At 45.0% G+C, this 25,136-nt stretch overlaps 2 protein-coding genes across 2 annotated transcripts in view; both read right to left on the bottom strand.

Moving 5' to 3' along the window:
- Positions 1-8,273, bottom strand: part of TMC2 (transmembrane channel like 2) — a 34,844-nt gene extending 26,571 nt beyond the window's left edge. The window contains exons 1-7 of the mRNA XM_075493388.1: positions 8,228-8,273; positions 7,867-7,914; positions 5,527-5,860; positions 4,634-4,786; positions 2,385-2,475; positions 1,381-1,462; positions 978-1,084 (exon numbers count right to left, since the gene is read on the bottom strand). Of these exons, the coding sequence (XP_075349503.1) occupies positions 978-1,084; positions 1,381-1,462; positions 2,385-2,475; positions 4,634-4,786; positions 5,527-5,860; positions 7,867-7,914; positions 8,228-8,273 (861 nt within the window). The remainder of the gene's footprint in view (positions 1-977; positions 1,085-1,380; positions 1,463-2,384; positions 2,476-4,633; positions 4,787-5,526; positions 5,861-7,866; positions 7,915-8,227) is intronic.
- The window catches only part of TRAK1 (trafficking kinesin protein 1), a 707,654-nt gene continuing 683,322 nt past the window's right edge, over positions 805-25,136 (bottom strand). Inside the window, exon 15 of the transcript XR_012774264.1 lies at positions 805-818. The gene's annotated coding sequence lies outside the window, so the exon portion shown is untranslated. The remainder of the gene's footprint in view (positions 819-25,136) is intronic.

Raw genomic sequence — 25,136 nt, 5'->3', positions numbered from 1 at the left:
CGGCTCTCCATATCGTAACAGCTCAGTAGGCAATGAGTAACAGTATGCATACTTTAAAGACAAAAGCTGTTTAGTCTTCTACCATATGCATAGTTCCTAACAAAATACATTCGTATTGTTCAGTGCTGATGGTTATGTCTCTTCATCCTGGGAGGAAACAGAGCTTTTACTTTCGATAGTGTGAGCAACCACATTAAGGAGAACAAAAGCACGGTCCTCAGGAGAGACTCTGTGCTGCATTTTTGCTCCATAAAAATCTGCATTGAACAGAACAGATGCCACTGTCTGCAGATTGCACAGCCTTTAAAGATTGCACTGAGTAATTTAGCCAGAGCTGTAATGGCTACATTAAAAAAATTCTTCAATCAACGATCATATAAAGTTGGCTATGAGATCCTTTTCCTTCTCCAAGAACAGTGAGAAATAGAAAAACTAAAAATAAAACTCTTCCTTGTGAATCATCTGAATTAGAAGTACAGAAAAGGGATATTTCCTAAACAAATGTTAGTTGGCAAAGTGCTGGGAAATTGTTTGTCCCTTCCCTCGACGGCTCCTCCTGCTGCCGCCCCAGGGCCGTGCCCCTCAGAGGGCCCAAAAGGGGGGTGTTTCTTGATCACTTTCAGAGCACAGTCCATTTCTTATGGCTCTTACGGACCTGAGCTTGTACCTAGGATTCATAGGTCATGTTTTTCACTTTAGTCAAAATGTAAAACTAGCCTTAAATTAGGTTTTTGAACTCCTGTTTTAGCTGCTGGATGGGCAGGATCTTTGATAGCATTTTAGGTCTCCTGATTTCAGTCCGGCTTTTGCTCCTGTGTCTGTAACAGCCTTGTAAGTTGTTCTTTGTAAATAATCATCCTTTTATATTTCATTTTTCTAAAGCACTGCCTGTTGTAAGACACTTGTTCGTGCTATCAATCTCATGTTCATGTTAAGCAACAGGCAGGGTATTACTGAAAGGAGATTTAAGCACTTACCTCTGGAATTATAACCAGTCCAAATATTAACCCAAAAAGAACAAGATTTACTCCATACATCCACCGCAGAAATATGAAGTAGGAAGCGACTGAGGAGCCAAAGTGACCTTAAACCAGAAGACACTTCATGGTTAGGAGTTTAGGAGGGTTAAACTGTCCTCAGCAAGACCTGGACCCCTTTACCCTCAAGTCTCCCCAGCGTGTTGCCCAAGACCCTCCCGACAGTCCCCACCACTGATGGAGACAGCAAAGGTCGGAGCTGCCCGGGGTACGTGCTCTTCGTTTGGCACCGGTGCCTAGGGTGAGCGGAGACTGGGGACCAGGGAACTGGAGCATTGTGTGGATGAAGGCAAAGCTGTCTTACAAAATGTCTCACTGCCACCACACAGCAACTTCCACTTACTCTCCACTTCTTTTATCTTCATCTCCCAGGGTATGCACTGGGTTTTAAAATTGTCAAAGTCTCTCTTAAATTTCACCCATTTCTGAAACAAGACAACATCGCAGTGAGCAGAGAGGTGCAAAGAGGGGGGCGGCTTCGTCTGCGGGGCTTCCTAATGTCAGGGTTTGGTAGCATTGCTAGGAGTGGGTGTAAAGTCCAAAGCAAAAACTCCGGTCTGGGTCTGATCTTTTGGACTATTTCAGAAACTACCTCCAATCCAAAGCCCCCCACCCTCAAGTGTTCACATTCATTATCTGAGTTTTAACCTTCCCAGGCTTTTGGAAAGCTGCAGTTGTGCTGTGAGTTTGCCATATTATATAGGGGTGGAAAATTCAGACCTAGCTCTGGATTGAAAGAATTGATGCAGAACCAACTCTATTTAAAACAAAATTTAATTTGATAAAATACTGAGCTTGAATGCTTCCTCATCTGACCAGCGGCTAAACTGCCATTGATTTCATCATCTCAGGCCTGGCTCTGTTTTTCACTTCTCAATATAATCTCCATGACAACATACAATTTGGCTACCAACTTCAGTCTTAAAACACAGTCATCATTCTCCCTGTTATCTCATCATTACCAGGGAAGATGAAATTTTACAGGAGTCCATGGGGCAGTGCAAGAGTTTGGCATGGCCTTTCTCCCCTTTAGGAGTACCGTGTCTCACAGATCAAGGTTTTGGAGATTGCAACCAGAAAACTGTGGTTTTCCCTGCTCCTGCAAACCCCACCTTGCTTCAGGGAAGGTCGCAATGAGGTTCAGGTGGGGGGAAATTTACCCGTTCTTTCTGTAGTAGTCATATTCAAATCGAAGCTGGCTAGTATTTTTTTGAATGCAGGCAGGAAGTTTTATTCTGATTTCCTGGTGCCTCTTTTGCCCAATACAGGTTAATAAACACTACCAAAAATGTGCTGAATACATAACCAGGTATCCAAGCTTTTCCCCGACATCATTGCGGCACTTACCTTTGCCATCATCATCTTATAAGCGTACAACTTTTTGCCCTTCCCTTTTCCCAGAGCTCCTTCAAACTTCTCTACAAAAGCTTGTGCCTCCCTAATTGGAAAATAAACAAGCAGGTTATTGAAACAGAAAAGGGGTCTTTAGCTTTTCACCTCTGCCTGCACTGGTGGGAAAGCAGCCGCGCTTGTGCGAAGGCGGGGGTGTGGTCTCTCTCCACGCTCCGCGCTGCCTCTGGGGTTCCGGCTGCTATCTGCTGGTGGTGTTGCTGTGCCATGTGGACCTCACACACCCACCCAGAGCTAGCTAACAGGTCCCCAAGGCACCCATGTTCATGCAGAGATGTGTCCCAAATCTTCTTCCACACTTCTCCCTGAGTGTAGACCAAAAGCCTGCCTGTTCCTCTCGCTCCAGAGCCCTCCCACCCTGGCATGCCTGCTATAACTTCACTTGCCTGGTGCACTGGTCAAGAAGAAAATAACATTGTCTAGTGAAACAAACTCCAAGAGGGTGCAGAATTTCCCTCCGTGAACACGTCCCTGGATAAATCTCAGAGATGCGCAATTGGCCCAACAGGATAATCTCAGCACCAGAGAAATGAGTGTACCCTAGTCAGGAGTAAAATCAAGCTGCAGATTGAAATTAATTTTAGAATAGGATTTCTAAGGGAAATACAGAGAAAAGAACCTAGGTAGATGCTGTTAGAGTATGCTGAGCTTGTGAATAAAATTGTATCGTATATTGGTGTTGCTAATACATCATGAGAAGAGATTAAATTTCAGGAGCTGGGAGGTCCTTTGCAATCCTAAGCCTGTGGGAAAGATGGACTTCTAGTTGGTAGAAATAGTTGGCTAGTTCAGCCTGTAACCTTGGGAAAATCACCTGCAACTTTATTTGCAAACCTAAAGTGAGATTTCTAAGTCTTGAACATATTGTTTCGTTCTCTTTGTGTTTCACATTCCTCATCTGTGCAATGGGACTAATCCTTTCTTCTCTCAGGGTTGAGTTTGTGCAGCCAAAATAACTAATGAGCGTACAGCACTCTGAAAGCCTTTCTGGAGACCCCTGCACAAGCAATGCAACAATTTTGTTTAGGTTTATTAGCAGGTGGTAATGATTGCCATGGTTCAGGGATAAGATGAAAGGATGGAGGTACGTTATCAAAATGATCCTAGGCAGAATTTTAGCCAGGATCCTACACCGAAGGGAAAATATATCAGAAATAATACTGCTTTGCTTTTTTTCCTTTTCTTGCAGCACTTTGGACTTTTAGGGTCATAAGATTTTATTTGTAATGAGCTCAGGCTCGTAGCATACCTGTGAGATAGAAAAGCCGCTTTAACACAGTTTCCCTGTATAGATCTTTACCCAGATTTTGGGAAATAATTGGCAGTGTTCAAGGCTCCTGATTTTAATGGAAGATGGAGCAGGTCTTGGCCTTCAGGGTGTAAAAGAGAGAAGCAGAAAAGCCTTCACAGCCTGGTGACTGCAGCTCTGAGCAGCCTCTTGGCAAACACAGAGGGGGGGATCACCACTCCCCATGGGGCTATGCATGCCTTGCAATGCTATTTTGAAAGCTCTCCTGGTAGAAAGGGGTTTCAGAAGATTTTTAACCAATAGAACTGGGATTTGAATCATTGCCTCAACATGGGAATGGTTTGTTATGAGCTGTTCCTGTTGACCTGTGGGGTTTTGATTTTCCTGGTCTGCCCTGCCCCACTGCCCCCCATTGCCCTGCACTGAGGGGTCTCTGCAGCTGCCGGAGTTGTTCCCACATTCAGCGTGGGCTGGATGCCAGTTTATCTTTGCTTCATAAACCTCTGCAAATAATACAGCATTTTTTCCAAGCAGCCCCATCTCAGGAGTGTGAAGTAGCATGGCACTTTGCTGCTCTGATTTCTGTCTGACAATGGGCATGAATAAGCAAACCAGGGCACAGAGTTTGCTTTAACAAGTAGCCTGACAGTAGTGAGTCATTTGGTTTTAAATACAAGGGTAGAATGACCTGGCCATGGGTATCAGTTGAACAGATTTGCACCTTGTCCGTTCTTTGGTTACAGAGGCTGAAAATCAAATTCCACATTTTAACTCTGATCATTTAAACCCAGACATGCTGGCCAGGCTCTGCCCGTCGCTTTTTCTGAGACTGGGGTCTGACAGTAGCAGCAGCAAATATGCAATTTCTAGGAAAGGCAAAGTGCATCTGACAGTCAGCAAAGACCCCAGGGCTGTGGCTTCCTGGTGTGATGGGTACCTGAGCACCGAGAGCTTCTTCACCATCCTCCAGGGCTTGTTCCTCATGGTGGAAATCAGTTTTTTCTTTTGCTCCACCTGCTCCATCAGCATCGCGAGCTCTTCCTCTGACAGCGACTCCTCGTCGGATGAGTTGGAAGAAGCAGAAGAAGTACTAGGAAAGACACAAAATAAAGGGCACAAAATAGAAAAACTGGCAGGAGTTAAAGGGAAGGTCTTGCTTGGGGTGGGAACAGTGCCACTGGCCCTTGGGGATCCCGCTCAGATGTGGGCACAGTGCCTCACCATCCCCCGGCTCGGTGTGATGCCAGCGGGGCACCTTCGTGCTCAGGGCAAGGCTGCTTCCAGCCAGGATAATGAAGATGTGATTGTGCTCCCCCATAACTTGCCTGACATTGTGCTTTGGACCACATTTCAGCTATAGAAGCATTGCCTAGGGCTACAGCTGGCTCTGGAGAAATGTTTTTCACCCCTTCAGAAGAAAATGGAAGAGGGTTGGGACAGGCAAGATTTGGAAGAGGAAGACACTTGAAAACATGAGAGATCCATTTTAACCTGAATGTTTCCATAGACCAACCAAAAAACCGTGCCCAGGTCTGAGTCACTCAAGCTGTCTTATTTAAGAGTGCTTCTCTACCCCCAGCTATAGGCGCTACGACTCCACTACATGCATGGATCTGATCCTGGCTGAGAAATGATAACGACAGAAGACCTTGGAAACAGCTTGCTTGTGTGGCATTTTACACTACTGTTTCCCACTGTCGTATCTCTTTTGAGAGAGCAGTAACTTATTCGCAGTCTACTGGTTTTGCAGTTCTGACCCATACGCCACTGGCATGTCGATACGGCTGCCAATCTGACACAGGGCACTGTACTCAGGGACTGTTTAATTACCTGTTTTTCCTGTCTTTCTTCTGTTTGTTCTCCCCCTCCTTTCCTTTCTTGTTTGTTTTCCTTTCTTTGTTTTCTGACTCCTTTTGATCCTTGGTAGGAGCCTTTTTGCCTCTCTCTCTCTGCTGGCTTCCTTCCTCTCCTGCCTTTTTTCTATCACTGTTTTTTCTTTGGTAGTTTTTTCTCCTAGAAGAACTGTTTTGTTGGCTACAACTGTCTTCCTCTTTTCTCTCATCTTCTTCTTTGTCTTTCTCTTGCTTTTTCCTTTCAAGTCTGCTTGCTCTGCCAGTTTCCCTGAGGGGCTGTTTCTTAGGTGTCTTGTCCTTTACTTCATCTTCTGCAAGGGATAAAAAACAAGTACTTTGGGAAACACTTAGCTTTCCATGCTGGCAAAATAAGGATTCATCAGAAAAGAGCAGGCAGCCAGGATGCCTGATGCAAACCCTAGCAAAGTCAATGAGCAGATGCCCGTTGAGTTCAGTGGGCTTTGCGTTACGCCCCGTCCAAGAACCACATCCAACTCTTTGGTTATGCAACTCCCATTAAGAGAGTAAGACTTATTTTAGCACATCAGTGACTGACATATGAGCGTAAGACAATTGGAAATTAGTTACAAATGCAAAAGCCCATCCATCAGAGAGCACAGACAGATATCTTCCTGACCTGTAAACACACCAGAGCAATGGAAACAGAAATTGCAGCCAGTTAAACAGCATGTAGTGTGCTTGTTGGTGCAATGTCCTTGAAAGCTGTTTACTTTTCAAGGCTGGGGATGGAGGTCTTATATTTATATAGAGAAAAGGTACAGCTTAGGCAGCACCAGGTCATTTCTCTGAGTTTTCTTTTCTATAGGAAGAAAAAAACCAGATAGTCTCTGATGCACGTTTCGTCCTTACTGGCATTGCAAGCTAAAAACCTCATTTGTCCAGAAGTCAGAAGTGCTTCCAGTTTGAAGGACTGAAATGGAGCATGATTTAATTGCAGAATATTATGGAACAGGGAAAAAGACATTCAAAAAACCTCAAGCCCCTCCATTCCTTTTGCCACCAAGTACATTAAAATCAATAGTAAATTTTCCAGATTCTTTTGGCTTCTAATTTTCCAAAATTTCTTACTGATGAAAATACAGTGTTCAAACAAAAAAAATGAAATTTGTAATTTTGGCACTTTCCCCAGGGTTGGAGAAATTGTAATGGAAGAAGGAAATTGTGCTGGAGTGGGATCCAGAGTGAAGAATGAGCAGCCTAAAAAGCGAGGAAAAGAGAAGCAAAAAGAATTTGAGTATTTGCACTTTTGTTTTGGTGAAAAGTTAGAAATTAATAACAAGCAAATAGTTTTTGCTTGCTAGTGGCAAAAAATTAGTAGGTGGTGGTTGTCACACTTGTCACTGGGAATGAGAAGGAGCTTTCAACTTATTTCTCAAGAGCCATTGGGTAGGTTTCAGGTACTGTGTAATGGTGCAGCTCAGCTGAATTTCAGTTAGTGATCTAGGTCAAAGGACCACCTACCCTCTGCGGGAAAATGTTCATTTTGGGCAGCCAACTATCACGGTTTTCATTTGCAACCTATCAAATATTAGGTTAAATGTGGAGCATTCATTTGTTACTTTTATCTTATTTCCCTGTTTGCCTGTATGGGAAAGGTGGATATGATAAAAAAAATAAATCCCACTCATTTGCTAATTACTTTCTCATATTTTATGGATCGTACAGACATGGTTGTGAACCATTTTTGCAGTAGCGTCTACATTCATATCACCTATCCAGTGCTGTTACGATCTTACCTCTTAGCTCTCTCTCTTTATTTAGTGTTATAATCCTACCCCTTAGCTATTTCTCTTTATTTACTATACAAACAGGGTTAAAGCTGTTTTTAATCCTGTCACTGGCTCTTCCTGATTTTCCTAACAGCCATCAGTCTGCCTCCCATCCATTTTCATTTTTATCTTCTCATGGTCATGATTAATCAAGATACCAGGGTGTTATGGTCTAAGCAAGCATTACAGGGAGAGCGAGCAGGACCTCGGTGCGGTGCAAAGCAGTCCCAGCCCTGCATAGGGTGGTGCTTTACTGCGATGCCTGGCTTACTAGGGACGACAGCCAAGGGATGTGGGCTCCAACAGCCTCCTACTCTAGGAGCGTGGATGAAAAGGGGACAGACTGCTTAAGAAGGGTGGTTTACATATCATTATTATAAGTCAAACCTCAAGGGAAAAATCTGCCTGCTTACAAGTAGCTCATGAAATGGTTCCTGTTGTAGAGCAAGTCACAAGCCAGAGAGAAAAAGAAAAGGTATCACCTCCTGTATTTCAAACAAGACCGCATTTTTTAATCTCTACTTTACCTTCACTCTCTGTGTCACTTTCGACTTGTCCATCAATCTCTATTCCAGCTGCAAGACAAAGAACAAAGAGTAATTGCATTTGTTGCTGGGATTTACACACGCGATGCTTTACACAGCTAGTCCTTAAGTGCCAGCTGAGCTTGGCAGAACGTCCCTTATTGATTATACATTATATTCTTTTCCTACAGTGACGCTCCTAATATTTACTTTAGTTTGGCAAATTGACAAAAGTTCCCTGCATGAACAAACTGAAATTGCATGATCTTTGAGAGATGCAAAATGACGTGCTTGGAAAGTCATGAGACATTTTCTCAAGTATTTGGCAGCATCCAAACTGAAATGATCTCATAGTGATACCAACCATCTTCCATGATGACCTGCAAAGCACATTTCTTTTTCTTCTCCATGACAGCCTCCCGTCTTTTGCACAGACACCGTAGCTGCTATGCTGCGCACGCACACCCCAATCATACACGGGTTACTCGCTCTTCCAGTGCCCATGTGCTTGTCTCCTTGGCACTGCAGACAGACGGGCACATCCAGCCGCTGGTGACCTCCTGCTTGCGAGCCATGTGGGCAGGGGAGGGCAGGGAGGGGTGGGAGAGGTAGGGAAGACCCGGGCTCTGCCTCAGCCCACCCAAACACTTTCCCCTCAGCTCCCTTCTCCCTGTGAAAAAGCACCTGTCGGCATTACATTGCATTTCATTATTTAAACATGAAGGAAAGCCCTTTGGTGGATACTTGGTGGTATCATATGAAACACAGACACAAGTCACGTCTGGTTCTGACATAAGCATGTGGCTGGAGGCTTTGAAAGGATCAATTTTCTTAATGCCATATTCTTTACTGACCTGCGTCAATCTGTGTAACCCTGTTAGTCATCCTCCTGCACTTTATTAAACCTCTCAGTGTGGTGCCCCTTGGGGCACAGCTGTGGGTCACCTTTTGTCCTCCATGTGTGTCCTTTGTAGGGGACTCATGAGCTAATAGATGCAGCAAGGAGTCAGGAGTCAGGACACTAGGATCTCTCTTTCCTTTGCTCCTCTATTCTGTGTGACCTTTGCATACTCATTGCACTTGCTGGTAAAATGGGATAGATTTTCTTTCTAGGTGCTCTGAGGCTTAATTAATTAATGCGAGACCCTCATGCGGAAGGTCCTTTAGTACCGCAAAGTATTGTATTGCATGCTGCAGCTTGCAGTCTTTTGATGGGCCAAGGACAGGTTTGTGTGAGCAATCTCCGGTGTAAAACCTGCAGCATCTGCCCCAGCTGTAGCTTCCTCGGAGAGCCAGTGCATCCCCAGGGCAGGGTTTCTCCTGCAGGCATGCAGATGGCGCAGGAACGGTTTCCAAAGAGGAAAGCTTACCCTCACGTCATCCATGAAGTCTGCTGCGGACCCCCGGCTCGCGTGGGCATCCCCTGGGGGGACCTGGCGTGGTGACAGTACACAACAACTTTTTTCCAAGTGTTGGCAGGGAGAGGGTTAATTCCCTCCCTCCCTCCTGAAAGAGAGGAACATCGTGGAGATCAGCTTGAGGCTGCTGCCACCAGCGACTCTTGCAGATGACTCCTGCTCTGGGTCAGGTGCAGCACCCGAGGATGTGCCAGCCTGAACGGGAGACTCTGCTTTTTTTTGATCGCTGAATTTTGGTCCAAAGGCACCTTCCAAGTATTTTAAGTCCAATCCCATGGATTGTTTGATCTGCCTTTGACTTTAGCTCAGCTCGCCTGAGCTAAATACATAATGTATGGTATATGCCAATACATTATTAACAACTCTAACCCTACAAGTTCATTACACAGGGCATTTCCACTGCGTGTTCCCCACACCAGTGGGTCTGACTGGGGCTGAAGACAGCAGCAGTAGTCTTTGGAGGTCTTCCCAGTGAACAAGTTTCATCTATAACCTTATGTGTTGATGTGGTAGGTTGAAAAGTTGTTCCAAATGTGATCACTAGGTCATTGCATTAATACTGCTTCAGGCAAAATGGAGCAATTCGCAGTTGCTAGAGGCTACTGGAATGGATTTTCTGCAGGCTACTTCAGTCGCCTGAAGCCTCAGCCCTAAGCATCTCTTTCCCAAACAGAGGATCATTTTTCTTGTTAAATGAAAGCCAGCTTTCCGGAGAATCAGATGGTAAGAGGCAAAAGGGGTGTGGATGCCCATCGCACCTCCGCAGTACTGTGCTCGGTGCTGGCACTGCTTCTGCCTCAGGACACCCTTCTTCCCCACCAAGGCATACTCAGATGCTGTTTGCATGCTCAGGCTATGCGCATGTGAGTGTCTCGTTGCCAGAGGGATGCAAAACGCTTCAGGAAGGAGCGAGTTGAGTGTCCTGGTTTCTGCCCCACTACATGGTCAGTAAATCACCCATCAGCTGCATTGCAGCTCAGGCAGCTGCAGGCTCCAGACCTGCTTGTGCCACTTGGCATACCCACAGGTACCGAGTACGTGATTTTGAAAAGTGATGGGGACTGCAGATTCATTTTGCTGCAGTTTGCTGCGTCTTCGAGACCTGTGTACCCCTTTCCTGAGAAATACTCTGCCTCCCAGAACGGCAGCTCATGGGGTGCCAACATACCAAAATGCGTGGCCAGGTAATATCTCTGCCTCCTGCTCGGAGCCAAAACTCCTGTCCTTTGATTTTATAATCTGCACTCCAGTTCATGGAGGTGGTGGCAAGGTTGTGATGGTTGTTCATGCAGTCACAGGGGCCCAGGGCACAACAAACTTGGAGGACATCCGTGGCCCCCACGTGTCACCCCTTGCCGCACGGGCTGGAGATCACCCCATAGGAAGTGGGAGAGCAATCACCCCATAGGAAGCTATCACCCCGTAGGAAGGGGTGATAGCTGAGGGGTCCCAGTGTAGGGGACAGAGCAGGAACGGTGGCTGTACTGTACAGTGCTCGTGGGGCAATGCCTCGGTATGGCTGCTTAGTGGCTGAAGGTATTTGCAGTAAGCTCTTATTTGGATGCTGCTTTCCCCCTGTACCTACCCAGTCAAAGGCAGTAAGATTGACGCTGACAAAACGGCACTCTTACAGGCTGGGTGGCAGCGTTTTATCCTCGCATGGGTAGGGTTCGTTATCTTTCACACTGCCAGCTTTGTTGGACTCCCATCACACGGAGAGGAGGGAGGTGCATAATGGCTGGCAATTATTTCCTAATGAAGAGGCTTATTAAAGTGGCTGCCCAAGCGCTTACCCTTCAGGAGAAACCCCTACATTACCTTTCAGACTTGGCCTATGGTACAACAAACCACTCTGTGTATGATCTGCTGCTCCCTTTGCCTTAGAGCCTCAAGACCACCATAAACAAAATAACCCACCCCGGCTGATGCCGTCTTCCTCCTCCGGGAGCGAGGGCCCACCTGCGGCTGATGTGCAGCCACACAAAGATGATGAGAAACCTCAGGGTCTTTGTCCCTCGTGGCACATATCCTTGGGGGGAGAGGCAGAGCCACCGTCAATTTGGAGGTGGGCCAGGCGGCACCAGAGGGTGTGATGCAGAAGACAGGCTGGGCAGGAGAGCCTGGGGAGCCTCCAGGAGCAGGGTTCAGTGCAACCAAGTGGTGTCATGCAAGCTGAGACCAAGGAAAAGTGCAGCATCGTTAGGCCAAACCACAGGCTTGCCAGCCTTGTTTGCCTATTCTGATTTTTGCTAAGTGCTTAGAGATCTGTAATTTCCCCCCAGAATCAGGCTGGTGGAGATCTTGCTGTACCTCTGGGCTGGTTTTGCCTGTGTGATACTGCGTTTGCAGTGCAGTTCAGGTGGGCTGGACGCTGAAGACTGTTGGTCAAAAAGAGAAAGTTTAAAGAAAAAAACATATAGCTGTTTATATGCAACATTTATATGCAAGATTCATGGAAAAATCTTGAGGTGGGATATTCTATAAAGTGCCGTATTTGGAGTATGAAAAATATACCTCATTTCATGTCCTTTTGACACCCATCTTTCTTTGAAGATAGAAGGTGCTTAGTTAAAAGAAACATATACAAAAACTTTGCAACAACCTCCGAGGATGGCAGGCCTGGGAGAGCAACGAGACATCTCGTGTGCTGTGAGAGAGGTCGCACACGAGGGCTTCTCGTGTCTGTGCGTGTGCATCAAACAGATGACAGATCCCGAAATAGCTCTGTGTAGGGCTGACCTGAGCTTGCATAGCTGTACAATGGGGAAATGCTGCCATTCTTCAGCACCGAGCACGCTGCCATCCTCAGCTTATGAGCCCGATTTTCCTAAGAGGATAAAGTGTCTTGCAAGGTTTATGATTTCTTAGGATTACGGATCGGGGGGGGATTAATGTATTAGTCTTTTACCTTTGAGTTATTTCACACAAGGTATGAATAAGTAATGCACAACCACGAATCCAGCTATTACTTATGTAAATGTCAGACCTTGTATGCAGAGTGCGAGCAATTTGTGGAGTTGTAGCGCTAATTTTTTGTCCTATACTATTTAGCTTGTTTCTCCTTACCTTGGTCACTAATGCTATATAATTTGACAGTTTTGAGTTTTAACATATAAGGACATTGGACTTCTCACACACCTCCAAGTGTTAAATAAAAAGCAGTTGTGTTATGGAGAGAGGGTAACTGAATCCTGGAAGCACACACAACATGCTTCTAAATGCTTAATGAGCTAATGTTTCTCCCTTTCTTGCTTTCTGATTAACATAGGTCTTTAGCTAATTAATCCATGGATTACATTTATTCAATATTCATCTCATCTATAAGTAATCTTTACTTGAGAAGGTTTTTCAATCATAACAATAATACCTGATCTGTGTGTGGATATTTTGATGAGGGCCTAAAACTTGCAAATTGCCGGAGCCAACTCTAATGATATATCTGAGGCAGATATTTAAAAGTTAGAGATCACTTCCCAACACTGACTCAGTTCTGTCTGACTGTTAAAGAATTTTTTTTTTTTTTTAAAAAGAACATAATTGTGTTTTCCAGGGTCTCTCAGGTATGCTTCATAAAACTGGATTCAGCTCAGCTGTGATCCTATCTGGTTTTTGACCAAAATCTGGGCTTTACTTTGCAAAAAAAATTTCTGACTAAGCCATGGAAATCCAGCATGGGCTACATGTTAACCTGAGCATATACGTACAGAGATGTCATCCTTGCCCTCATGTAATCTCTGCAATGCTGTAGTGTTTCTCTGCACTTTGGTACAAGGGTCTGGAATGACCTCTGACAGCAGCATGCAAACGCTCAGAAAGTAAGGACTCATCAGCAGCGTTCACTGCAAACACGTGGGTAGACAGCCTCATTAATTTAACATAATCTGGCAAAGAAATTTCTCAGCTTTTTGCAGTCTTTGGAAATAATCCTCTGGCTCCCATAGAGAACAGTGGGTCTGGACTATGGCTGGAGGCAGTAAAATGGTGCCAAATGCATGTCCTATGCTGTTTGTGCAGTATGGGCATTAGTTACTTGTAAGGACAATGAAGTCCTACTGGAAGAAATTGTGCGAGACTAATCTCATGTTCGGGATGCTCAACTCAGTGCCTTGCCAGCTCATGCTTTGCCCATGGAAATAACCTTTATCTGAATAATCCCAACCCAGGGTGGGGAGCACGAGGTCCCTGGAGGCAGAGCCATCGCTTTTTAAATTTCTTTCTTGTTGTTATTTCATAGTGTTCTCTCTTTGGCTTTCCCTCACCTCATGCCTCAAGGTACAGCTGGGAGTTTCCTGGGCAGGAGCGCAACAAGCTCTGTACATGCTGTTAGTCTGTGTTTTTGCTGAAGAACAATTACTGCCAGAGGGCTGCTAATTCAGGTGGCCTGTCAGGAAGAATTAAACCAAAAAAGGGGGAGGATGTGCACTGGCAGGTCCTGGAGCTGTGCCAGCTTGGAGAGATATCTTTGAACATCAGATCAATCATAGGATACAGCCCCTCAGTCTTCCATTAATTCTTATAATGTAGAAGCCGGTAATAATTTTTTTTTTTTTTTTTAAAAGTGATGCTTATATTGCCCAGCTGTGTGAGAATAGAGTGCTCCTTTAGCAGCAGCCTTATGGGAAACACTGCCGTTATTGAGACCCCAGCCTAGGGGAAAACACCACCCCGTGTCTGCCAGCTCACTGCCATCTTCACCGACTCCACGTCTCAGGCTAAGCACGTGCTTAGAGGCATCCAGGATCCACGCGAACCTGCCGGTGCTCTCCAAACACGGCACGTAGGTGTTTGGCAGTGGTGCTGGTCAGATGGTGTATGTTGCTCCTGCATCATCCCTCCCCGTCGCTGGCCTTGGCAGGCTTGGAGGGCAGGAGGCTCTTGTTCATCTGAAAAGTGGTGTGCACCGAGGCCCTGTGGTCCTGGCACTGCGTGAGTAACTAAGTGACGTTGGGAAAACCATTTTGATTTCTACCTCCACCCATCTCCCACAGTCTTTGTAGGGAATGGACACTGCACAACATTTTTTTCAACCCATCACTCCCTATCTGAAGAGTTAATGAAGTCCAAAAATGAAGGTTGTGAAGTTTCCAAGGACAAGAAGAGAAAACAGGGGAGAAGGTATGTGGAAAACCAAGAGGAGGGAAGGTTTTTTGCACAAATTCTGGAGTAGGAGAGGAACATTTTCTTGGGGAGGAACACTTTTGGTGGGCTCCATTCCTACCATACACACCTGCTCAGCCCTGGTCTGGGGGAGAAATTCCAGCATGGGCCCCTCAGCTTTGTAGGAGGTGCCTGAAAGGCCAGCAGTGAAGGTCACAGTGTGAGAAGATTAGGAGAAGAACATCCTTCACTGGAGTTGAACCTTTTTTACTGCCTCATGTCCAGCCCTTCCAGACACAGAGGGGATGCTGCTGCTGGATTTCCCCCTCTTTTGTTCTGGGCCTGAGAAGATTTCTGTAGGAAAAATTTCTTTCACTTTTGTCTAGAATCTCTTTGCCTGAAAAACAAGATTTTTTAAAATATAGAAACACAGAGGGAAAGCTGCCTGACAATCCAGTCATGGCAGGAGGATCTTGCATGCTTTTAACCTCTTCCTAAAATGTGCAAAGCTCCCAGAGGGGCTCTGCCTGTATCTGCACAAGCTAGACCCTCCACTGCTGCAAGCGCTTAAAGCTTTAATGAATTCCACAGGCTCTGACAAACTAGCCACAGGTTTGTGCCAAATAATCCTGAAGCTTCTGCTAGATCATGGGCTCAGTGATGCACAGGACTTTGAGAGATCTCCCCATAAAGCACTTGCAGAGTCAGGAGGTCCCTGTGAAGGTCCCTGACTGCGTCAGAAGACAAGAGGCGAGAGGGTGACTGGAAGTCAGAACTAGGATCTCTGTTTAAAATTATCTCAAGGCCCTATACACAGTTGATTTCTATTGCAAAAACCCAAAACATGCTCCTGTGCCATTGTTAGAAATGTAAAGCTGTATTAATGAAATGCTTTGCGTTATTTTTTTCTTAGGCTTTCCTGGTAAGCTTTTAAATAGAATAAAATGCAGCATAAAACCAGCATCATGATAGTGCACAAAACTCACATAGCACGAGAGCAAGCTAAGACGGAACAGAAGCAATTTGTCTGGGGAAGAGAAATACAATGATTAGGCATCTGAAGGTATTCTTTAATAAATTTCAGTTGTGCCACAATAACCTGCTTCCCCCTTTGCCTCAGTCTCAGTTACTCCCTGCGTGATGAACAGATACTACTCACAAGAGTTGTACCTCCCTTCTGCTCCTAAGAAGGTAGCATTGCTCGCCTGTAATACGCTCGTAGCGTACTCCTAGCTAGCTGAGATCTGGCCCAGGTCGGGAGAGACGTAAAATCAAAACGTCTTTTAGCCCTTGGCCCCAGGCAGCTTCTCCACAGGCAGGGAAGAGATGCAGTCAGGTGGTAGGGGAAGGGAGAGAGGGGGATGACATCCTTCATGTGCAAGATGGGCTCGAGAAACAGGAGGGGAAGAGACGTGGATGGCTACCAGGCTTTCGTGCAGGGGAATGGAAGGGGTGGGTGATGCTCCACGCAGCTGAGGTGAGCGAGCCCAGCTGCGGTGCGATGGGACCTCCCTCTTGGGGCAGCCACTTTGCATAGCAAATCGCCCCATTTCAGCAGATTTACCATCTCTTCTGGCAGGGGCGGCACGCTTAAAGGAATGGGGGCTTGCACTGGGTGAAACTAGTGTTTATTTTTTTCCTTCACACCGTGTCTGCTTTCTCTCTCATTACTGAGTCAGCAGACGTTTCATTAGTATCTGATTCAGAAAGGAATCCGGTGTGGCAGACCAGACGTGGTACTGACTTAAAATATTACATTTAACAAAAGTCCTCTTTATGCTTGCTATAACCCCCAGGGGTGTTTCCACAGAGCAGTCTCTGTGTTTGTAAAGCACCCCTGCATTTCACACCCCGGTGACTCCGGTGGTGCCATACCCCTTCTATTAAGAAAAGATGCTCGCCGTCCTCACCTCTGAGCTTCACGGGTCTTGTGGGTCTGGAGCTATAACCAGGGCTGAGTGATAACTGTCTCTTTAAGGTGGCTGCCAAACTGAAAAACTGAATGGAAAAAAGGACACTTCGGTTAAACACAATCTGCATTTTAAACCCAAAGATTTTCTTATTGAAACATTAAAAAAAAAAAACAAAACAAAACAAAACAGAACATCAAAACCCAAAACCAAGGTTTTGCTTTTTTTTTTTTTTTTTCCCCTTATATGAAATATCATTCAATTAAAATGATGTCCTGCTGGGAAGAAAAGGGCCAAACTGGCAGAAGTGAGGACGAAGGGGAGGCACATCCCTTCCATCGGGTGATGCCCTCCTCTCCACACAGCTGCCTGGGTCAGCCACTAGTTTCTTTTACAAGAGCCAGGTACGATTCTGCCTTCTGCCTGAATCTTTTCAAGGCTCTAATTCTCAGATGCACCACCGCACGGCACTCTGCAGGGGGGACGCCTGTGTCAGTAGCTTCTCTTCAAGCCGAGTCACTTTCTGCAGGAGGTGGGAGTGCTTTTGGGAAAACTGGGGAAAATTCTGGTTGAGGATGGCAATGGAAGTGTTTTCCAAAAGTATCACAGGAGAGGACTAATCAGAGCAGATTTACGGTTACTGTGATTGCCTCTGGATTCAAACCTTTCAGGTTTTCAGCCTCTAGAAAACGTCACGGTGCAGCTCCTTGGCCCCAAAGCCCTCCCCTCCTCTGCCCCTCTGGGTGCTAAGATGGTGATTGCTGGATGGGAGATAGATGCCCAGGGGAGATAGCTGCTAAACATTTCCTAGCATATTAATCAGCCAACGGCCAAAGGATTTCACACTTCAGCCTCATCTGAATGGCCACCAAAGGCAGCTTGCCAGCTCCGGCTGTAGCCAGCACCCCAGCTTCACCAGGGGTTATTTCTTGCACCAGCAGAAATAACCAGTGCTGGGACGGGCACAGTACTCAGGGATAATTTCCTTAGGGTGCACAGCGAAGAGAGTCCATGAGGAATTTTTCCCTCCTGATTTCTCGCCTCTCTGGTTGCTGCCACCTTTCCCATTTTTTCTTTTCCACCTCTCCGGGTGGGGTCCAGCAAGGCAGTGATGTGCCCCAGGGTGGCTGTTGCAGAGTCTGGCTCTCCCCCTTCTGTTGTGTTAAATCAAGAGAAAATATGGTGTCTATTAAAACCTGAAATCTTTACCTTCTGCTCTCTTAGGTAGAATTGGAGCTACAGCCTCAAAAAGCAGAACAGAAGTGAAGAAAGCGAGAGAGGGTTTTGTGGACTTAAACATTCATCATATCCTAAATTACATGCATACTGACATGACAGGCCTTTTGTAATATTAGTTTCATATTGTGTAAGTCCTTAATAGAAGACTTTCTATATTCTGTCTCTTTTGAAGGACTATTACTAAACATCTTTCAATTGAAGGGTATATTTTCTTCCTTTTTTCTTTTTTTAATTTATGTCCCCTGTGTTTAACAGAATAGAGGTGGGGTTGGAATTCCCACTTGGTAACAAAAACAGATTGGAAAAATCTCTTAGGAGTATTAGCCTGAGGAATTTTACAATCACTTATGGCAAATATCTTTAGGAAAAACCCCAGACTACCGGGAGATGGGCTGGAAGGAAATAAACTTGTTATTTCCCACCAGGGTGAGATAATGAAGCATTCATCATAGCTGAGCTCTGCAAGTCAGGCAGTCTGTGCAGAAGGGCTGAGACTGTGATCTGAGGTCAGTAATTCAACATCATGATAGAAAAGCTAAGTTATGCAAGTGTGTAGGGATTTATTTTCAAGCAGTTAAGTAATCCAACTGACTTCAGCTGTGTAAATGCTTTATGTTAGGCATAGTTTCAGAAACTTGGTAAGTCTGGCACCCAAGGCATGAAACGATACCCTGTTGGTTTCTGGTGTAATTCTACTGATGCTGGAAAGATCTATTTTAGAGGTACCTAGAGTCCTTATTGGTCTGAGGAAAAACTTCTGGGCTGTCTCTGTAAATTGTTTTAATTTGTTTTCATGATGTTTCTGTCCTTAAATGTATTACTAATGCACTTTATTATCAAATCTGAAGGCAACAGGCCAGCACGTCTTGAGAAAATCTTGTTAGATTGTCATTCATAACAAAACAGTGGAAACTTTTGCCTTTTTATCTCATGAACAAATTAAATACCTAATAAGTAGCAAAGGAAGAAAATCCCCAACAAGTTATGTGCTTTTGAAGTGTTAGTTATTTCCATGCTTATTATTAAAAATGACTGTGTATTAGTAAATACTGACTGAGAAAAATGTAATGATAGGTAAAGGTCTATCCTTTACCAGTCCAGGGTGTGTTGCTGATATAATTGGCTTATGAAAAGTTATTGCTTTTATCTGGGCTTTATTTAAAGTCACTGAGTGTCTTCTGGTGCATTTATTCCCTTTAGATGATTTGTGAGAAAGCTCCCTTTGTTTAGAGATGCAAGAAGAGGGTCATTTGTTACTATTACTAATTTGTGTGTGAAAATATATAGACCTATATATATGTGACCATATACATGTGTGTGTGTATACACTTATGTGTGTATATATATAAATCTTCTTTTGTTCAAAGTATCACAGATTCAGTAAGTTCTGGTAGGGCTGGGTGCTCTGAGACTTCATGTCCAGCATTAAGTGTGTAATGTAAAACATATCTGCTTGCCTTTTCTACCATATGACCAGGACAGTAGCACTTTCGTATTCTTTTGCATTTACAAATATTTATGCTGACTTCATCTTCTGGAGGATTCAGTTTTTGAGTTGGGTAAATCCAGTGTTAAAACTAAAACTGAGCTGGTATGGACGAGGCTTTCAGTATTGCAATGACATTGGATTTTTTGTGAAACTTTGAAACAAAAATTGAATGCAGGTGTGTCCAAGCAACCTTTTCCATCATCTTGGGCTGAGTTACCACCTGGGATAAATCACGATCTTCCAGCAGCTGAAGCAGGCTGGGGTTAGGCTGGCAAAACTTCTGTTTCTGGCAAATACCTAAGAAACATTGTAATGTTCATTGGGCAGATTAGCCTTAATGTTATTGCTGAGCCCCTGCTGTTAAACTTGACTCATGTGATAGTGTAACAAAAGTGAAATTTAGCCCGATGTTTTAAATTTAATCAAGTACATAGGCACTGGCCTAGTTCTTTGGCTGCTTCTTTGATTGGAGACTTTTATTACAGGAACTTCATTTGTTAAATTGCTGTTGAATGAGTTTGAGATCAGGTGAAGTACATTGCCACGAAGATCCAAATGCAAAAGATGGAAAGATAGGTTATTTAAGGAAGAGAAAATACTGTTGATTAAAATATTAACCTTCTATGTGGAATGCAGAATGGATTTGGGTTTTTGTTGTTGCTTTTGCCTCTAACTGCATTGGCCTGTTCCACTACAATTTGTTGGCAAGTGCTCATTTACAGTGTCACTACACAGTCACGCTTTTGGCTTAACAAGGTGTCTTCTGGTTTGTAGTTGCTTGCTATGACTGCAGAACTCCCCAAAACCAATATTAACTTGCCTTAGCCATTGAAGAGAGAGAAAGAGCAATCTGTTTGTATTTATTAAGACCAAATGGACAAAGTCTTAAGCAACCTAGTCTGAACTTGGCTTGGACCCCATTTTGAGCAGGAGATTGGACTAGAGACATCCTGAGGTGTCCCTTAAGCCTGAAGGATCTTATGATACTGAAAAATACCACACACTTGTGAGCTAATGGGAACTGTTCTGTAGGGCATGAAGGAGGGGCTGTTTAAACTATTTAATCTAGACTATATAGTCTAAGCTTTTAGTTTGGGATGGAGTTCTGAATCCCTCATTTTCTTTGCAGAAAAGATGTTAATGTTCTCCCTATATGAGAGAGAAACGTTGATTGCACCTGCTGTTTCCAACCTGAACCCTATCCCTGTTTCCCCTGAGCACCAGATTGTTTGTTTTCTTTGGCTTTATGGAATTTTGAAGAGCTTTCTCTGAACCTCATGCCTTTATGCATCCGAAAGGGATTTGAAAGGCCTTCCTTTTGACCTGCTAAACTCAGTGTCCCTCTGGGGTTTGCCTAAGACTCAAGCTTTTATCTTGTTATGTTATACTAAAATAGTTTCCAGTGTGTGGTATTTTAGGTTACCAGAATACTGCTAATCTATTGTGTATTTCTATAGGGAAATGTAAGCAGATCGTGCTCCGGGAGAAATCTAGCTTTTTTCTTGTTTTGCTACAGGGAAACTGAGTCTGAAGGATATTAAACCATGAGCTCAGAAGGTCTTCAACTTTGCCTTCTCATTCCCAGATTTGTGCTTTACCCACGTTTATCTGCAGTTTTTACCTCCCACCTTTGGTTTCATGAGCCTGTCTTTCCGAAAAGATTTGCATACTGTGGCATGCTTGAGACTATCAGCAACACATTGCCTTTGCATAGCATTTCACCAGTTACATTATCTGTTCCTTTTGATGCCACGGGTTGAATGAGAACGTGTTCCTCCTGCTAGAGATTTCTAAGCAGGAATGAATTCCTGTTTTTATTAAATTTCAATCTCTTAACCCAGAAATTCATAACACCGTTATTAAGATATTTCCCTGCTGAATAGGCCAGGGTGAGAATGCAAACTGGGTAGAGCGAAAACTTCTTTTGGAAACAGCAATATTAGCAGTCACTGATCATGGCCAGAGAGGGATCTGGAGAAGCAAAAGGAAGCATTGTCTCATGCCAGGGCCAGGACCGGCACTGTCTGTTCCTACCTCTGTTCCCAACGTCTTTTTTGGCGCCAGCATCTTCAGTGACAACAGTGCTGACCAAAAGTAGGTATTTTGGTAGAGTGAGCTAAAAATGCAAGTGCCTCAGGCATGTTGTAGCTCTTGGCTGTATCCTGGGTGGATTGAGTGCAGGGGGAGATGAGTAACAGCCGATGGATCCCTTGTTGTCATCAGGCAGATGAGGTATCTGAAGATTGCTGCAGCTCAAGCAGTGATCTAGGAGGGCAAGCTAACTGCCTTCTTGACCAAGACTGGCTCTTGAAAGGGGACCCCTGCGGATGTGCCTGGCAGTTTAAGCACAGACCTGAGCCTGTCCCTGGCATGGGGCCTGCCCAGGGACTTTGCAAGCCCTTGTGCCCCTGTGGTCTGAGCGTGCACCTTACAGCCCAGCCAGCAGCCAAAACCACAGAGAGGGTCCAAAGCTCCTCCACGAGCGGCTGTGGAGGTAGGCAGGGGTGCAGATGACGAGAGAGCAGGCGGTGGGCTCACTGATGCAAAGCCTGTGCTTAGGCTTGCAGCGCTGATACCACCATGATACCACCAGAGCATGGAGGGCTGGTAAAGGAGAATCCTTTTTTTTTTTTTTTTTTTTTTTTAAGTTGACATTGTGAACTTGTTTTTAAATGCATTGCAATGAAAACAAGCACTTTTGAAATTTTTGCTCTGAAGATTTTTCCCATTCTAAGGTAGTCAGTATTTTAGTGGCTGGAACACTTGTCTGGGGTTTGGGAAATCCAGGCTGAGGGACCTGCTCTGAATCGTGTAGATCTGGAGCTTACAGACACTTCTGCTACTTCTATCCGAGGCAAATGCTCTAATCCCTTGTTTGAGAGTTCTGGTCCCTCGGTCTTGTGTTGTGGCTGCTCTGCTTCTGCTAAGTGGATGTGAATTGAATTAGACACAGAACCATACGCCCAGGATGGGGGAAGCTGCCCAATGCAGACAGACGTAAGCCCAGGTGCCTGGGATGCTTCACCCGCTTTTGCAGTCAGTGAGAGCTAAGAAACGTGTATAGCATCAGTTTTATTGCAATTTCTAGCGCCTCTGTAAGGAGATATTTTTGTTGGAAGAATTTCCTATCTGTTCTAAAAGTCTGTGTCTCAAAGGTTGGGCTTGGGGATGAGGAGGGGACCTGGACGCTGGCAAAATCAAGGACCTGTTGTGAGCTGAGCATAGGGATTTAATGGCTTAGCTATGTTGTATTAATCACTTATTCTTCTGTTGCCTCCATTTGTACGTTGAATTCAAAGCGTCCTTTAAGTGGATTTACTTAAAGAATATCCACACGTAATGTTTCAGCAGACAGCAAGGTGATGTAGGTTGTTTTTATTTTGTTCTTTTTTATAAATACATGCTGACTTGTACACCAGTAGTTAGTCTCTGGAAAGTACCTCGGAAATCGATGGAGCCATGCTGATTTATGCTGCCTAAAGATTTGGTCCACTATTTTGCCAAGCCTGTACAAAATGGTGCTTTGTGCTTGTGCTTAGAATCATAGAATCATAATCTGGTCCAATCTTTCTTGGCAAAAGCATATTCTAGACAAGATGGCCAAGCACCCTGTCCAGCTGAATCTTAAAAGTGTCCAATGCTGGGGAATCCACCACTTCCCTGGGGAGATTATTCTAATGGCTGATTGTTCTCATTGTGAAAAATTTTCCTTTTGTGTCCAATTTAAATCTCCCCAGGAGTAACTTGTACACATTACCGCTCGTCTTTTCAATGTGACTTGTTGTAAACAAGGAGCCTCCATCTTCTTTGTAGCCACCCTTTAAATACTAGAACATGGTGATAAGGTCTCCCCTAAGCCTTCTTTTCTCAAGGCTGAACAAACCCAGTTCTCTCAGCCTTTCCTCATGTGGCAGGCTTCCCAGTCCTATGATCATCTTTGTGGCCCTTCCCTGGACCCTCCCCAGCCTGTCCACATCTTTTTTGTATAGTGGGGACCAAAACTGAACACAGTATTCCAGGTGTGGCCTGACGAGCACCGAATCGAGTAGGATAGTGACTTCTTTATCTCTGCTGGTGATGCCCTTGTTGATGCAACCCAGCATCCTGTTGGCTTTCTTTGCCACAGCAGCACGCTGTTTGCTCATATTGAGCTTGTTGTCCACCAGGACCCCCAGGTCCCTTTTGATAGAGCTGCTCCCCAGGCGGGTAGATCCCAGCCTGTGCTGCACTCCTGGATTATGTTTTCCCAGGTGCAAGACCTTACATTTGTCTTTGTTGAACTTCATAAGGTTCTTGTTAGCCCACTCTTCCAGCCTATCCAGGTCTTCCTGCAGAGTGGCTCTCCCTTCCAAAGTGTCCACTTCGCCACTCAATTTGGTATCATCAGCAGACTTCATCAGGGTACACTTGATTCCATCATCCAGATCAGTTATGAAGATGTTAAACAGCCTTGGGCCCAATATTGATCCCTGGGGGACCCCACATAAGACAGGTTGCCAGTTTGAAAAGGAGCTATTTACCACCACCCTCTGGGTGCAGCCTGTCAGCCAGCTCCCCACCCACCGCAGGGACCACTTGTCTAGGTCGTAACGCATCAGTTTCTCTAGGAGGAGGCCGTGGGAAATTATTGAAAGCCTTGGAGAAATCCAGGTAGACAATGTCCACCGCTCGCCCCACATCAACTGAGCAGCTTACTTTGTTGTAGAAGGCGATCAGGTTTGTCAAGCACGATTTGCCCTTGGTGAATCTGTGCTGGCTTTTCCCTATCACGTGCTTCATTTGACTTGTGATAGCCCCCAGGAGGATTTGTTCCATAACCTTCCCAGGGACTGAAGTAAGACCGATGGGTCTATAATCTCCTGGATCCTCCTTTAAGCCATTCTTGTAGATGGGGGTGACGTTAGCCTTCTTCCAGTCTTCTGGGATGTCCCCCAATCTCCATGACTTTTCAAAGATTATGGAGAGCAGCCTTGCAATGATATCAGCCAGCTCTCTTAATGCCCTCGGGTGGATATTGTCAGGGCTCATCGATTTGTAGGGGTCAAGCTTCTGTAATAGTTCACATACCAACTCTTCCTTCACTGACGGAGGGTCTGTGTTTGCATCAACCTGGATTTTTGCTCCCAAGGCCTGGGGCCCAACAGTGCTGCTAAGGACAGAGGTGAAGGAAGTGTGGGAGAACCTCTGCCTTTTCAGCATTGTTGGTGACTAATTCACCTCTCCTGTTTGACAGCGGGCCAATATTTTCCTACTGTTTCTGCTTGTTGTTTACATACCCGAAGAACCCTTTCTTGTATTTTTTGACATCTCTGCCAATTTCAATTCGAGCTGACCTTTTGCTTTTCTAACTGCATCTCTGCACACCCTGGCAGTGCCCTTGTAGTTCTCAACGGGTATTCATCTGCTTTTCCATCTCTGGTACGCTTCTCTCTTGGTTTTGAGCAGACTCAGAAGCTCGCAGCTAACCCAAGGGGGTCTCTTGCTCCGCCTGCTTCCCTTATCTTTAAAGGGGATGAACTGTTTTTGTGCTTCCAGGAAAGTGTTCTTGAAAAACTCCCAGTGCTCGCTAGCTCCTTTATCCTCCATGGAAACTTCCTGCGGAATCCCCCCCAGTTGAGCTCTGAGTGAGCCGAAGTTTGCTCTTCTAAAATCAAATACCTTTGTCTCAGTACTAACCTTCAGCGTGCTCAGCAGGATCCCAAACTCCAGAATATTGTGATCACTGCAGCCAAGGCTATCGCTAACCAAGATATTACAAAGCAGGTTTTCTTTTTGTGAGTAGTAAGTCCAGCAGTGCCTCATTCCTGGTTGGCACATCTAACATTTGTATGAGGAAGCAGTCCTCTACGCATTCCAGGAACTTGATGGATGACATGTGAGCTGCTGTATTGTTCTTCCAACAAATGTCTGGGTAGTTGAAGTCACCCTTAGGAACCAGGTTCTGTTGACCCGAAGCTTGCTTAAGTGACCCAAATATCGCTTCTTTGGCCTTATCGTCTTGGTTTGGAGGTCGGTAGCAGATGCCTACTGTAAGATCCCCCTTGGAGGTGACCCCTCTGATCTCAACCCAGAGGCATTTGATAGGGCTTCCACAATCGCTGTAGTTGACTTGTATACATT

The sequence above is a fragment of the Mycteria americana genome, chromosome 2 (genome assembly GCF_035582795.1).
Source record: "Mycteria americana isolate JAX WOST 10 ecotype Jacksonville Zoo and Gardens chromosome 2, USCA_MyAme_1.0, whole genome shotgun sequence".
Lineage (NCBI taxonomy): Eukaryota > Metazoa > Chordata > Aves > Ciconiiformes > Ciconiidae > Mycteria > Mycteria americana.
The sequence above is the reverse complement of the archived record's forward strand: the minus strand, read 5'-3'. Positions and strand labels throughout refer to the sequence as shown.